This window comes from Asterias amurensis, chromosome 17 (assembly GCF_032118995.1).
Source record: "Asterias amurensis chromosome 17, ASM3211899v1".
NCBI classification, from domain to species: domain Eukaryota; kingdom Metazoa; phylum Echinodermata; class Asteroidea; order Forcipulatida; family Asteriidae; genus Asterias; species Asterias amurensis.
The window spans coordinates 16,702,550-16,718,657 of NC_092664.1; the positions used below are offsets into that span (position 1 = coordinate 16,702,550).

The 16,108-nt window shown below is 37.8% G+C and overlaps 2 protein-coding genes across 2 annotated transcripts; one reads left to right on the forward strand and one right to left on the reverse strand.

Annotated features, from left to right (window-relative positions):
- The first annotated feature begins 107 nt into the window (after positions 1-107).
- LOC139949863 (endoribonuclease LACTB2-like) lies at positions 108-7,104 on the forward strand. The gene is made up of 7 exons (XM_071948421.1): positions 108-279; positions 1,308-1,471; positions 2,237-2,363; positions 3,549-3,651; positions 4,321-4,545; positions 5,333-5,414; positions 6,369-7,104. Exons 1-7 carry the CDS (start codon positions 158-160, stop codon positions 6,413-6,415), a joined length of 870 nt encoding a protein of 289 aa, XP_071804522.1. The 5' UTR covers positions 108-157; the 3' UTR covers positions 6,416-7,104.
- A 69-nt stretch (positions 7,105-7,173) lies between these two features.
- LOC139949864 (dnaJ homolog subfamily C member 27-like) lies at positions 7,174-16,057 on the reverse strand. Its single transcript, XM_071948423.1, has 7 exons — positions 15,711-16,057; positions 14,393-14,475; positions 13,471-13,540; positions 11,528-11,692; positions 10,769-10,891; positions 9,747-9,907; positions 7,174-9,004 (listed from the first exon to the last, which is right to left on the reverse strand). Exons 1-7 carry the CDS (start codon positions 15,780-15,782, stop codon positions 8,875-8,877), a joined length of 804 nt encoding a protein of 267 aa, XP_071804524.1. The 5' UTR covers positions 15,783-16,057; the 3' UTR covers positions 7,174-8,874.
- Between the last annotated feature and the right edge of the window lie 51 nt (positions 16,058-16,108).

Here is a 16,108-nt window from a genome sequence, read left to right on the forward strand (position 1 = left end):
GTCAATGTGCATTTTATAAACGAATAAGAAATAAAGGCAAACGGGTCTCTGTCTATCCCATCACTTACATGATTTGATCAACCATTGGTGGCGCCCTTCATCATCGGTCTGCGATGCGATAACACAAACTTTTTACGATCATCTCTCCAAAACAACCATGGCGACTTTCATACCAAAAGTCGAACAACTTTCCTCAAGAGTTATCCGTGTTCTGGGCTGTAATCCTGGTCCTATGACTCTACAGGGAACAAATACATACATCGTTGGTACCGGTAAAAGGTGATTTAGACAGTCATTGCTGATGAGCGCATGCATTTACATTTTACCTGTGCAAGAATGAAACTTGCTCGCGCAATGTTAAAACTACGCCTGACAATTTACCGCTGAAGTTTCAATCTTGCGCGGATTTCGAGTTTTGCGCGTAAACTTATAAAGTTTATTGGTAAACAAAAACTAAAAATAAAAGTTAGGTTGTGTATTTAGCACCATGGTCGATGGTAGAACAGAACACAATCAGACAATGGCCACAGTTTTACATTAAACTTACTAAAAGTTTCTGTATGGCGCCACCACTTTTTCATGCTGTTAGAGACGGATTACGATATATGAAAATTGAAAATATATAATAGTAGTATCTAAGTCTAATAGTATCTAAATTTACCGAATAAATGAGATATCCCTTTTTTTTAAAATGAGTGAAAAGGTGGTGGCGCCAGCCTACTCCTAGAACTATTTCGGTTACGTCCGGCTATCATTGATATTACGGGAGACGATATCCGGACGAAACCGAAATAGTTCTAGGAGTAGCTACTGCCCATACGCAAATTACCCGAGTAAAGTTAAAAGTAGAACTTGAACAACCAAAATAATTGTCTAAAAAAATATTTTAACACCCCCCTTGTACCAGTAACGGTTACCAGTATTGGTATTTAATTTTAATTAACAAGATCGCTTTTCAAATGAAAATAGTTCGGGATCGTAACCAATCCTCCTGACCGTTGAGAGGATGGAGTGTCACGATCATCGCAACTGCGAGTTCAGTGATTATGATCAAGTTCTGTTCTAAGGCATTCTTGGTTCTTACCAAAAACAAATAATAACAAACCATAGTAGCAGAGTCTGTCTCGAAGGCTAACTTAGGTTTCTTTTTTAGCCTTCAAGAAAGGCTCTGCTGGGGTTGAAATGTCAGGCCATTAATTATTTTCTTGCATTTATACTCTCGGTCCTTATGGCTAGTAAGTGGTTTGCAATTAGCTAATTCTATTTTCTCAATAATAACTGTATTTATGAATTTATTTATGAAATAGACGATTTCTGATTGACACCGGCGAGGAAGATCGGCCAGAATATCTGAGCAATCTGAAGAAGACACTAAGTGATCATAATGCAAGTATACAGGAGGTACTACTCACACATTGGCATGATGATCACATTGGAGGAATTGCTGATGTCTACAAAGAATTGCAATTGGGTCAGTGTTTGTTAATACAACAAGGGTGTTTTTTCTTTCAATATTTTCTTGCAAATTCAATGACCAATATTCAGCCAAAATTCTCACAGGTTTGTTATTTTATGTATGTAGGGATAAACCAAGTGAGAACACTGGTCTTAGACAATTACCAACGGTGTCCAGTGCCTTTAATTTCTGGCTGCCGCTCTTCAGGTTGACTCTTAAGCTTGGGTGTGATCTCTGGCTACATGACAGCTCACGATTGTATATGGCTTCTGACTCGCACTCGCAAAAAAAGATATTGACTAATTTAGGAGAACGCCAACAAAGCTCAGTTGGTGGAGCTCAGACACGTCAAATCAAAGGTCATTGGTTCACATCCCGCTCTAGTAAATTTGTCTCTGTTCAATTCCAAATTGAGATATCAGGAGAAATTGTTCTAAAAGGGCAATGAAAACTAAACTTACTCGGTTACAAGTACAACAGGTTTTGATAGTTAAAAAAGCATATTGAGTATCATTTTACTTTGAAGTAATTTGGTAAATGGAAAAATACATCAGTTTTTATCCCCCACCAAATTTGGATCTGAGATTCCAATTCCTCTACAGAGTATTCTTCCTGCATGGACATAACCACTCCAAATTTTTGGGGATACCTTCAAAATGATATTTTCTCATGTTAGTTTTATTGTACATGTATAAAAGATTAGAACAATTGAACTATTGAAGAAGAAAAAAAGGTATACGATTTCCTTACAAATGTAAAACTTAATTTCCTCTTTTAAAGCTCCCTCCATAAGCTTCAGCAAGCTGCCAAGAAACCCATCTCAGCCAGAAACCATTGAGGGAGCAGATCTTAAGTACAAGTATCTTGAGGATGGCCAGGTGTTGCAAGCAGAAGGAGCAACGCTGAGGTTTGGAATCTTGTTGTCATAGTAATTTATTCATCTTAAAGGTACCGGACTCGTTTGGTAACTACACAAAATATGCATACAAAATTATTTGGTAACGAGCAACGGAGAGCTGTTGATAGTATAAAGATTGTGAGAAACGACTCTCTCTGAAGTAACATAGTTTTTGAGAAAGAGGTAATTTCTCACTGAAACATTTGAATCTAATAAAGACTTCCATGCCTGAAGCCTTTCTCAGGCATATGAAAGCTTACAGTTTTGTGCGACGGTGTGTTTTTCCTTTTGTTATTCTTGCAACTTCGATGACCAATATTGAGTCCAAACAGATTTGTTATTTAATGCTAACTTTGAGAAACCCCAAGTGAGGATGCTTGTCTCTGACAGTTACTAAACGTTTGCAGTGCCTGTTGAAACCAAAGTACATTTGATGTTAAACTTGCAAGAGTAAAGAACAAAGAATGTTCCCTAAAAGTTCCATCTTCCTATTTCCATGTTCTTATGAGCAAATTTGAAAATCTCCCTGTATGTGGAAAGTTGTTTGGACTTTTCTATTATGTTGAATGTAATTCTAAATTCCTCCCTGATTCATTGCAAGATGCAAATGTTGATAGCTCCATTTAGTTACGAGCTTTCTGATTTCCTCCTGTTAAATCACCTTCACCACTTTCCCAACTACACTGGCTTCTTGTCCGGCAAAGAATAATGTTCAAGATTACTCTTCACATCTTCAAATGTATACACCACACTGCGCCTCAATATCTTAATCAGTGTTTCCACCCCTATGTACCTGGACAATCTGGCTGTCTGTACAAGATCAAAGAACTCTTCTGCCGACAAAGCAATCTCTATTTCTGGTCCTAAACTCTGGAATAATATTCCTCTGCAGCTCAAATCACTTGACACAGTTTCGTTATTCAAAAAACTGATTAAGACTCGCTTGTTTCCAGTAGTTCTGTGTATCATTATCTTCCTTCTGCTTTCTCCAGAAGACGATCAGAGCATACTGATCGAAATGTCGAGTTGAAACCAACGGTTCTTTTCAGAACCACCCCAACTCATTAGAGATAGTCATTACATGCTGTTACCGCAAACCTTTCTATATTATATTCTTTGTTGCTACAGTGCCATGATCTAGATGGAATGGCGCTTTATAAATCCCGTTATTATTATTATTATTATTAATCCTAGGGTTGTATACACTCCTGGCCATACGGATGACCACATGGCGCTGTTACTTGAGGAGGAGAATGCCATCTTCACTGGAGACTGTATTCTTGGGGAGACTTCTGCGGTAAGTCATTAGTAACTCGCCACCGTATTCATGTTGTGGCCGAGACTCACAACAGTGTAAAGAGCTAGCCTGGACAGGAAGACTAGTCCAAAGAAATGGAGAGCATAAGAAAATGATCTTTGACCATAAAAATGAAAGAAGCTCTTGTAGTTGTGGTAAGCAAAGACTGCTTAGATGATTGCAAAGTCCGAGTAGGAGAATAATGGTGAAGTTCCATTAAAATAAAAATTGTTTTAAAGGGTCTGGGTACTTTTTGTAGGACAAAAAACACAATGTCCACAGATTTACATTAACAATTTATAATTTGAAGATAATAATGGTAGAAAGCTTCCCTTCAAATAAAAAACGCTGAAATGCTGTAGTTTTTGAGAAATGAGTAAAACAATGTCATGAAAATAATGTTTGTCTCAGTGATCATGAGACAAAAATTATTTTAGCATGTAAAAGCATATTTTCACTACATTGTTTTACTCATTTCTAAAAACTACAGCACCTCAGCAATATTTTAAGGTACGCTTTCTACTATCATTATCTTCAAACGGTGTTAGTTTAATGAAAATCCGTGGACACTGTTTTGTTTTACAAAAATTACCCAAATCCTTCAAACACTAGTTATAATCTGTGCTTTACTTTATATCTCCTCTTAATCCCCTCTCTTTTATGCTGTAGATATTTGAAGACCTTTTCACCTATATGAAGTCACTAGAACGTCTTCTGACTTGCAAGGCAGACGTCTTGTACCCGGGTCATGGACCCGTCTTGCATGATGCTGTCAACAAGGTTCAGATGTACATCAATCACAGAAACATGAGGGAGGGACAAATTGTAGATGTCTTGAAGTCACACAAGGATAAGGCTCTGACCTCCATGGACGTGGTCAAGATAGTATACACTGTGAGTAATGAATGCAGGGAACAGATCATATGACGTGTCCTGGCGGAGCATTCTAGTTTTTAGACGGTGTGTCTTAAACTAGGCCACTGTGGTTTAATGGTTTATTTGGTTTATTAAAAACATTTCAAAAGTCACAGCAAAAAAGCTGAATTGTATTTGAATAACAAACATTACAATAAATATGTTAAAAATATATATTTATATAAAAAACGGCACAAAGGCCACAAAAGACCTACGATAAAAACATGGTGTACCTATTAGCTGTATAATACTGCCAAATTGAAACCTCAGTGACAAATCTAAAGTTAAAATTAACGAGCTGGAACATACTGTGCTGTTAAGTGTTGCAGCTGGCTGCTAAAGATGTAAACTGAGAGAGAGATAAAAGATTCAGCCAGCCTTTATATTATAGTATAATACATCACTTGATGATGCTTCTAAAGAACTAACTAGCTAAATATCAAAGAAACTCAGGCCTACTACAAGTTCACCAAACCCAAGCTGTGGTTTTGTCAGCAGCAGAGTGTGGGTTCCAATCCAGTTCATGACACTTGAGAAATTAGCATCTGAAAGCTTATAGTTTTGTGCAACAAGTGTGTTTTTCCTTTTCGTTATAATATATTCTCACAACTTTGAAGATCCAATTGAGCCCAAATTTAAACAGGTTATCCTATTGCTCTCCATTGCTCGTTACCAAGTAACGTTGCTAACAATTAATTTGAGTAATTAGTGTCTAGTGCCTTAAAAAGAGAGTTGAATGAGTCAATTGTTTGTGTGTTGATTACAGGATACCCCAGAGGCGCTACACATTGCCGCAGCCAACAATGTTGATCATCATCTCTCCAAGCTAGAAAAAGAAGGAAAAGTTGGTATGTTCAACAATCTCACTCATTTTGGTTTAACCATACACACCGGTGTGTGTAAGCACTGTATACTCAGTACTTTCCCCCCCAAGTTCTGTGAATAAATCACAGGCATATTACTCGGGTGGGATTCGAAACCACAACCTGGGTAATTCACCCAAACCAAACAGTTCCCTAAATAGATGGCCCTGTGTCCACCCATGGAGGAAGGAAGAGAAGGAGCTCGAATGAAGGGACTTCAAAAGTCGAACCCGTGGTACCGTGGTCGTTTAACGACACCTCGTAATCACCCACATACCTTATACAGACAATAGGCGACCTGGCGTATGTGAGTTTGCGCGTGCGCACTTGGTTCTTCACTCAATTATGGTGTCGTATGTCGTATGGATATAAAACACAAAGAAAAAAACTTTTCTGAAAAAAATTGTGTAGACTTGTGCTCACCAAATCGAAAAACACAATTGAATACCAACCACCCTTGTGTGCTAATACCCAAATTTTGAACCACCGCTAGTGACCGGAAAGTCAAAAAAAATGTAAAAATATGCCATGATGTTTCCGTGAAACACCACAAACGGTAAATGAAAACGTGTATATTCACAATTCTTGTCTCCAATGATTCAACTTTACACGCAGGCAAGAGCACAGACTGGCAGTACCACACGTTCTGTACACAGAGATTTAATCCCGGTGTTAATCGGCCGTCCAGCTGGAGGTCCCCTATCTTTTTCCACTGGCCAGACAGGGGCAATGTCAGAGTATTATTTTGTTACTCTGCGGTTTTGCGGGTCGTTCGAGCTCCTTCTCTTCCTTCCTCTATGGTCCACCATACCCTCTTGATTGCTTATTGGGGTTTTCCTCCCATATCTGACTCTGAACATTTGTCCTTGTTTCCCATTCAACGTGTTATGTGTATAAATTTTATGTCATTGATCTCCTTGTTTTGTTTCTCTCTTGCAGTCAAAGATGCAGATGATAATGGCTATCGATGGAGCAGTAAGCTTTAGTTAGACCAAATCAAAATAAAAACATGCGTAGTTTTGTTATTGATATGAAAACAAATGTAAAATGTTTTAGAACTCAGCCAAAAGAAATCGTTTTGTATTTAAAAATGTGTGGAGCGGCCATTTAAAACAAATTTCCTTCCTTTTTTTCAAAAAGGGTGCACGGGACTGTACGCTAAACATGCATTGGTTTTTTTAGCCTTAAGTATTCACTTTTAAATTAAAACTAAAGATTTTCTTATAATTGGTCTTAACAATACTGGGGGGGGGGGATTTCCACAAACTGTTTACTTGACCAGAATGTCTTTTACAAAACTATAATCAAAAAGATCTTCCCAATCCAGGCTAACATGCACTTGAGTAAACCATTTGGTTCTAAAACAGGAAGAAAGTAGAAATACGGAAAATGTTTGAATTAAATGCGACTTCTAGAAAGAAAAAATAAATGCTTCAAGCCTGAAGTCTTTCTCAGACTCAAATATTATTTTAGTGAAAAAGTACCTCTGTCTCAACATTTCTTTCAATATTTTATACTATCCACAGCTTTCCATTGCTCATTACTAAGTAAGTTATTACTCTATATATATTTTGAGTAATTACTAAAGTGCATTGGTATTGACAAACAAAATCATGAATACGTTTCAAATGTACTTTTGATGTTGAATAACACTGTCAACCAAGTTGCTTTATTAACAAATAAATGTACACTATTTGTAGAAATTATATACAAATCTATTGTATTGAATAAATAATATGTATAAATATTGAATAAAAAAAAGATGTGAATAAAAAGATTTGTTACAAAGTTTACATGTATTAAAGGTACATGTATTATTTAATATCCTGCTGTTTATAATAATCCGAAGGCTGTCTGTGTTGGTAACCCAATGGGGGGGGTCAATTGCTACCAAGGCAACCGTTTGTTTGACCTTAGACCAAATGTTTTTATAGTATTTATGTTGTTGTTTTAGTGTTTGGGTTTTTTCCAGGAACATTTCCCCCCCCCACCCCTCAAAAACAAAGTTGGATGCAATGTGATCATTCACAATGGCAAATTCCCTATCTGGCGGCCATCTTGGATATCTTGATTTGGCCTGGGCCCAATTTCATAAAGCACATAAGCACAAAAACTTGCAGTACAGAAAAGTATCCGTAAGTCTTAACAGAAACAGGTTACCAGAAGTTCACATTGTTGTGACAGGTGCCCCACTCATTTTTTGCTTAGCAAAGACATTATGTCAATCAGTATTTTCTGTTTTGTGAAATTGGGCTGGTTTGTGAATCTATTCTATGCTAAGAGAAACATTTTTGTTTTGAATACCAGATAAATCAAGGGTTATATGGACGGATTATTTAAGAGATGTTAGTAACTGAAACGATTAACATTAAACGCATTCTTAACATGAATACAACATTTTTTTCCTGCATGTTTTGCAAGAATATAAAAAAGAAGTTCCAGCAATTCTCAGCTGCAGCCTTCACACAGTATTGGCTCCTTAAAGTTGGACGGAAATACGACTATGTAAAAAAAAATACTTGACCACTGCACACAATAAAACTTCTCTTGGCTTGTAAAAGGCAGTCACAATCGGGCCTGGAAATATAATATGCCATGAGGGCTACTTAATGAGGGCCATGGCCTCTCTGATTGCCCTGGTCTTGGCCCTGGTGCCCCTTCAAAAGTTCCCTGAAAGACTTTAAGATAATCCAATGAAAGTGAACTTTGCTAAAATGAAAATCGCCTGCCCTCTCAAAGATGAAGTTCAAGGCCTGACAACTGAATTTTGTTTTTTTGGTCTTCATCATTTGCAAAAAGACCATTATGCATACAATCGATTTACACACAATATTTGTAATGCTGTCAACAAAAACCACACAAACAAAACTAACGGTTCTAATTACTTCGTGCTGTTCAAGTTTCTTGCGTTTACAGCGAGTAAAGAAATAATAGGCCTAGCAATAATTTTAAAAATGTACATGTAGTCTCATATTAGCACACGTATCCACCAGCAAGGTATTCAAGGCGCTGAAGTTTCTATAATTTTATGAGACTGAACGAAACAGCACCTTAAAGGGTTTACAAAGTGCTGTGGCAAACTCGTCAGCCAGTGCCAGAAAAACCGGGGCACCCCCCCCCCTTCTCTTAACAAAATGTGTACGGGTTCTTTTACGGGTATTACACAACACACAGGACCTACGGCTTTACATCCCATCTGATCGAAGGACTAAAAAAATAAAGACATGTCTCTGCTTATACCAAGTTCTGCGCTAAAGATCACCATTCTCCACTTTGAGGGTAAACAACAAAGACTGCTTATACCAAGTTCTGCGCTAACGATCACCATTCTCCACTTGCTGGGTAAACAACAAAGAAAGTACACACGCGAACAACCCAAGGTCATCATTATCAACCTCACTCCCAGGTGCTGCCATCTTGTCGGGATGGAGGTTGATAGTGATCTTTATCTGTTCTTAAGGAGATTGGTTCTCGCAGTGACAAGAATCTTAAATGCTTCCTCGCTCCCAGGGGCTACACTCTTGTCGGGATGGAGGATGACGGCCATTTTACGATAAGCCTTGTTGATGTCATCTCTGAAGAAGAAAAAAAACGTTGGAAATTTCTTTTAAAAAAAGTCTGATATATGGTAATTTTGTATCAGGAACAAAACAATATTCATTTTGGTTTTACCCCGTGTTTTATTTTGATCTTAAAAACGATCAATTAATTGAATTAGGTAATATAGTTTTAGGTTATAACGAAAATATAAACCTTAAAAATGTTATGGATTACATTTGTTTTGATTACTCCTAAGAAATCCAGACTGCAGGGCTTATTGTAGCTCAAAATATTGACTAAAGACCAGAACATTGTTTACAAGACCAGAATTGAAATGGGGAAATGCCTGTTAGGTTAACATTTGAGCTGTTTGAACTTTGAACAAGCACTAAGAGAAGATTGATCTCATTTGCATCAAGGGTGAGTGTAAGACATCAGAATCAAAAGATACAAATCAGACCGAAAGTCAACACAGGGATGTGATAGATTGTTGAGGAAAAAAAAACTCTTAGCGCAAAGTGCGAAAGCTACGAGCTCGAAAACTTGCAATATAAACATTTATCTTTGTTTTAAAAGCCCTACTATGCAATCTGGGGCATTATTATGAATTTAACTCCTTTTTTTCTTAAGAACTTGATCTTTAAAAAAAATCTTCTTCTTCTTTTTTCTTTTGGGGGGGGACAAAAGAAAACGGAATTCCGGTAAAAACAGAGAAAACCCATCCCTGCGTGCAACATTTGAACAAAAACAACATACAAAGTTACAAGCCCTACTTACTTTGATGCACCAGGTCTGATACCCAGCCTCTCATAATCATTATTACTGTTCTTCAGTCTCTGTATGGTCTCCACCTGGTCCTTGGTGTAGCCAAGAGTAGTCTGGATTCGCACTGCTCTACCACCATTCTCATAGGCTGTAACCAGACCATTGAACAACTCCTGGAACAAACAAAAGTAAACAACCTCATTCATTAGATGTTGAATTTGCATTGGGGATAAAGAATATTCATTTTGGTGTGCACACAGTGTGCACAGATACATGTGTGTTAACACCTTACTCTGTACTTTCATGATCTCATGTGAATAAGTCACAGGCATATTACTTGGGTGGGATTCGAACCCACGACCTTTGCAATTCTAGAGCCGTGTCATACCAACTACACCACCAAGATTGCCGGTAGCTACAGCCAGTTTGAATCCTCATTGCTAACACACATTGGTGTATGGGTATAACCAAACTGAATTTAACCTTTCAAAACTATCAACGTATAAACTAATAATATTTTTAACTACTTATTATATGGCACATTTACAATAACGCTTGTTCTATGTGCTTTTCATTAGTTCCCTGGTCATTGTGCCAAAAACATTCCGGTAATCTTTCTCAATTCCATGGAGAATACATTCCTGGGCTGCCGTGGCACTCCGAAGGCTTTTTCAAACACAGTATCACCAATCGCCATTGTACATGTGCAGGGCACCTACCGAATTTCTGTGTAAGTGAAGAACACCTCATGTGGAGTACGCACCCCCACCGGCGAAAATTCCCTGCTAACCCTTGAAATACGCTTAAAGAAAGTGCAAAATTCCCTGCTTCTGGTAAGCAGATATATGAAATTGGGCTCAGGGGCCAGTTTTATAGAGCTATTAAGCAGAAAATACTGCTTAACAAATTTCTGTGCTGAGCAAAAATTGAGTAACAACATTGTAAACCTAATGAAATTTTGGCTGGTAACCTGTTTCTGTTAAGCAATATTTGTCTATGCTTAGCAAGTTTTGGGGCTCTAAAGAGCTACTTACCTTGAAAGCATCAGCGACCCCTTCACCAGTCAGCGCTGACGTTTCAAAATAATGGAAACCGTGTTCATCAGCCCAGAGCCTCCCTTCACCTTCCTCTACTTGCCTCTGATTTCCCCTGTCAATCTGAACACAAATTATCAAGTAATAAATAATAATAGATGTTCAATTTGCATCGGGGATAAAGGGTATTAATTTTGGTTTTACCCTTATACACCGATGTGTGTTAGCACTGTATACTCAGTACTTAGCCGAGTTCAGTGAAAACAAGATCACAGGCATATTACTCGGGTGGGATTCGTACACACAACCTTTGTAATTCTAGAGCAGTGTCTTACCAACTAGACCACAGAGATTGCCTGGGGAAAGAGGCAGTTCGAGTCCTATATTTAGCAGAGGGTACTGCAATAATTTAAAAGATATTAAGTTTGCGTCGGGGATAAAGAATATTCATTTTGGTTTTACGCATACGCCGATGTGCCGATGTGTGTTAGCACTCCTACTCAGTACTTTCCCGAGTTCAATAAATAATAATAATAATAATAAGTTCTTATACAGTACATTTCACAATAACCCTCTGCAATGTGCTTTACATAAGTGCCTGGTCATTAATTGGGCCAAAAAACATTCCTTTTAAATCTTTCTCAGCTCCTTGGGGAGTATACAGCCCTGAGCTGCCGAAGCAACTGCGTAATTTGAGACACCAGATTGGTTTAGCATTTATCAGCAAAAACCTTGTCTAAAACCTGGACTTCTACATACCTTATTCGCACAGACACAGAAGAACACTTTCTCCATCTCTGATGGGGCGCCAATCTCTTGTTTCATTTCGTCAAGCCAGGAATTAAGAGCTTCAAAACTGCCTCTGTTGCATACATCATACACCAACATCGCTCCCTGAGTGTCTTTGTAAAACTCATTTCTGACCTGTCAGAACAAATCAGCACAATTCAGTTCCGTAATTTTTGTACCTTTTTATGCAAGTCGCCAGACACACAAGGCCTGAAGGCCATTTCAAGGTGTGGGCAACAAATCAACTATTTTACCAGGGGTCGTTGCCACAAAATAAAAACCACAAAATTAAAATCACTAGAATTTTAATTTTAGTTTTACCTTTACACCGATGTGTGTTAGCACGGTATACTCATTACTTTCCCTGAGTTCTGGAAACAGAAATCACATACATGTATAACTTGGATGAGATTCAAACTCACCTGAGTAATATGACTGTGATTTATGTTTTCACAAAACTCGGTAAAGTACTGAGAATACAGTGTAATTGGTGTAAGGGGTAAAACTAAAAATTAATATTCTTTATACCCCGATGCAAATAACATCACTGGACTGCATTGTATTTTTGACCGCGTGATGGCACTCTCAAACATTCGTATTAATTCAGGGGGTATATTCATTCATCTAATAAAAAAATGGACCATTACCACCATAGACATCATATCCATCATGGACGATAACACCTTTAAAGGAGCCGTTATACGCCGTAATAAAGCAACTTAGAACTTCGACGTGACGGAAAGCCGATTAAAACTGTGCAGGACGAATCGTGTGTGCCCGGAAGTAATAAAAATACTATTGAGAGTGCCCTCATGCGGTCAGAAGTACAGCGCATTGAGACAGCCATAAAGACAAATAAGATCAATCTTGGGGTCTCTGTTGACCCCTTTACAGCCGAGCCTTCCTCGGCACCCCTCTCCAGCTCCAGATTTCTGGGCCCCCACAAGTCCCAGTAACCGAGATAACGGCTCGGCAGGTATTGTGTCTGTAAGATTAGTGATTGTTCAAATAAAAAGAGTTAGGCCTAATTGGAAAAGAAATGTGTCAAGATGTCTTTTCTCATTTTGATTCTGGTTTTGGAAAAACAATTTTGGTCCAGTAAACATCTTGAGCAACAAGCCATTTTAGTCTTGTGGACTTTTCCCCAAAATACAAACCCCGAGCGCCAGTGTTGTAGCCACAGTGAGCGGTGCTGGGCGTGCTTGCCCAGGACCTGCAAATTTTGCCCAGCACTCTGAGCAAAACACATTGTGCCGTCCAAAAATATAAAAAAATTGCCCACTGCCCACTGTGCATTGATATGAGACACAGCTAATGATAAGGAGTATCAAATGTCACGAGAAAGAACACAGTCAAAAGGTCATTCAACTTATTGCATGGCCCCATCTTTTATACCTGGCATCATGCCTGAAGCTTACACTTAAAGCCATTGGACACTTTCGGAACAGAAAACAAATTAAAAGTTCACAGATTTACAAATAGCTTACACGGTTTACAGAAGGTAATTGTGAAAGACTTCTCTTGAAATATTATTCCATGAAATGCTTTACTTTTTGAGAAAACATTCAAACAATATAAATTCTCGATATTGAGAATTACGGATTTATTTTAAACACATGTCATGACACGGCGAAACATGCGGAAACAAGGGTGGGTTTTCCCGTTATTTTCTCCTGACTCCGATGACCAATTGGGCCTAAATTTTCACAGGTTTAATATTTTATATAAAGTTGTGATACACGAAGTGTGGGCCTTGCACAATACTGTTTATTGAAAGTGTCCAATGGCTTTAAGCAAAAATGGCTCCATTTTGATCCACTCACCCCTGGTGGATTTATGGCCCGCCACTAAAATTGGTCTGGCTCCCTGACCCTGAGGATAAGAATATAGTCCTAAATGTATGCCTACTGTACCTCATAGAAGATAGGATGACCGGCCATGTCGAATATATTCACTTTCACAGTACGATCCTTGACGGCAAGTCTATAACAAAAATTGAAAACATTGTGCGTCAGCGACCAAGGTTGAAAAAAAAACCAGTTGCCTTCAATAATAACAATAATACAAACAATTATTTAGCGCCTTAATCAAATTGACATGGTGGACAAGCTAAAATAGTGTTAATGTTCAAGTGCAGAGAGGGCTAGGCAAATCTTTAATTGGAAAGGGCACTTTTATTGAAAACATTATTTTAAAGTTTTTTATGTTGGCCGATTTAAAACTGATTTAAGAAACATCTTATCTCCCAGTATATAGCATAGTTTACATGTATTTTGTCTTGGTTTTTTTCTACAGTCATACCGTTCGCTTTAAATGTGCTTTATTTTGCTTGGTGTTACCTCTTTTATTAAACGTGTCGTTGTACCACTAGTTTAATGTTGCGTATATCCGTCTGATGTCTACTATCAGTGTATGTCCACTCCGCTTGTTTGTCTGTTTTTGTTTCATTGTTTTGTTTTGTTTTGTCTTTTGTATTTTGTCTTCCTTGCTCAATATTGTTTACTTAAGTGTATTTTTTGTTTGTTTAAGGCATTCCGTTTATGAGCTTCGGCTTCCTGTGTAATGCCTCCACGTATTAGTTTTATTGTATCTATTGTTGTTGTTTTTTCTAAAGTGATTATCCTTGGTGGAAATAAATGTTGATGAATTGAAGTCCATGGGAAACTTTTGAATGGGTATCAAGACCAACACCAGGGCAAAAGACGCTGTGACCTCCATGGCCTTTGCCTAAAATGACACAAAAGTCTTACAGATTTTCAAAACAAAAAGGGCATTTTGTGAATTGGAGTGATATTGATTGATCAACCAATAGCTACAAAGTTTTTATCAACTTACTTTGTAACACCATAGTCAATGCCTATTGTTGCTAGATACTTGTTGACAAATCTCTTCTCACAATATCTCTTAATGATGCAACTCTGAAACGAAACAGAAAAAGTAAACTATTCCTAAATGTGAAAGGGAAAGCCTCTATTGTGTCTTGAGGCTGCCTCAACTAGCCATAGCCTAGTCTTGGCTCAAAAACGTTGCAGATTATTTGTTGATGATGTTTGGCGCCTTATGTTAGGTTTATTGGAATAGGAATTGGATATTGTTATTCAGTGCTTCACATGGTTTATTTAATTATGTGGTTGTCATGGTTGTTGCAAAGTTAAAAGTGATCCAGAACTGGTGAATGATCCCGAACTGGTCAATACTGCAGCAGTAAAACCATAAACGTACAAGTATCCATGGTGATTTAAACTCAATTGCACACAATGAGCCAAACAGCCGAGGGAGGAAACGTTTCAAACGAGGATACGAGTGTATTTCCAACAACCAACTAATTAAACACAATGGTATAGTGGAGCTGTAAGAAATTAATATGAAAATAGAGCAGGCACGTTCGGCCAAGGTGACTAAAATTTGATTACAATTTAATTGAACAATAACAGGTAAACCAGGGGTCGAAATTAAGTGTATTCCATGGTAGTCAGCAGGGCTAGTGACCAATAATTTTTAGTAGCCCTGATTAGAATTTGGTAGCCCGAAAGACACATTATGTCTCACGTCACGGCTCAAACTTTACAATACACCAATAACATAGTTCTTTATTGTTTGTGATGATGATTTTTGCATTATTTTTCCACTAGCCTGTCGGGCTATCAAACTGGAAAAATGAGTAGCCCGGCTGTAAATCTGGTAGTCCCGGGCTAGCGGGCTAGTGGCAATTTCGACCCCTGTAAACTGAAGCATAACTCACTGCGGGAAAGTGAAACCATGGCCATATGGTAAAACCAATTTACTCCTCCGGAAAGTGAGGCAATTGACAGGGACAGTGTATTATATTAATAATGATAATTATCGGCCAAGGTGACTGCACAGTTACAGTATAGGCTGATTTTGACAGGTTTAGAAAAAGTTTCTGTATCCTGCCAACAATTTTTATGTATCTTCTTATTCTTATTAATAATAATATTAATAATTTAACTCATGCATTATGGTGATTCTTAAGTAAGATAGTCATTATTTATTCAGTAAACATTCCTTTTTATTAATTTTAAGTTTTTTTTATTTTAGTAAAACTTTTAGTGAAAAAGCTGTAGGCCTAGCAGGAAACGGAAAGTTTTCCAAAAGTTATTTTGAAGGTCCAGAAACTACACAATCTACTCACTTTGCCAGTTTCTGCATTCCCCATGCTGATGATTTTGACACGGATTGTCTTTTTGAGACCGTTGCTATCCATCGTCAAATAATAATTCGTCTCACCATGGAGGAAGAAATGGCACTGACTGCCGTTTTTTCGGTTTCAAATTCCGAGTTGTCACAATTCAATCATATTCATAGTTGACGACGTTACGTTGACACCCAAGAACAAAACAGTCAATACATCGTGCAAAACTCGGACCTCCGGATACTTACTGTCCATCAGCACAGAAATGTTAAGTATTAGTTAATTACGGAATGTGATAACAAAATTCAGAAATTAAAAGAATTCGTCCCAAAGAAATGTTTGTGCAGAATAATAGAACGTAGAACTAAGATAAGTCAGGCAACCACACACCAGAACGT

Bases quoted from the DNA above. Each gene is read 5' to 3' on its own strand.
- LOC139949863 (XM_071948421.1), top strand. From the start codon at position 158: ATGGCGACTTTCATACCAAAAGTCGAACAACTTTCCTCAAGAGTTATC. The intron at 1,472-2,236 runs GTCAGTGTTTGT...CCTCTTTTAAAG, and splicing joins CTACAAAGAATTGCAATTGG to CTCCCTCCATAAGCTTCAGC. The intron at 3,652-4,320 runs GTAAGTCATTAG...TTTATGCTGTAG, and splicing joins TTCTTGGGGAGACTTCTGCG to ATATTTGAAGACCTTTTCAC.
- LOC139949864 (XM_071948423.1), bottom strand. From the start codon at position 15,782: ATGGATAGCAACGGTCTCAAAAAGACAATCCGTGTCAAAATCATCAGC. The intron at 14,476-15,710 runs GTGAGTAGATTG...GTTTCGTTTCAG, and splicing joins GGAATGCAGAAACTGGCAAA to AGTTGCATCATTAAGAGATA. The intron at 9,908-10,768 runs GTAAGTAGCTCT...TGTTTGTTCCAG, and splicing joins GGGTCGCTGATGCTTTCAAG to GAGTTGTTCAATGGTCTGGT.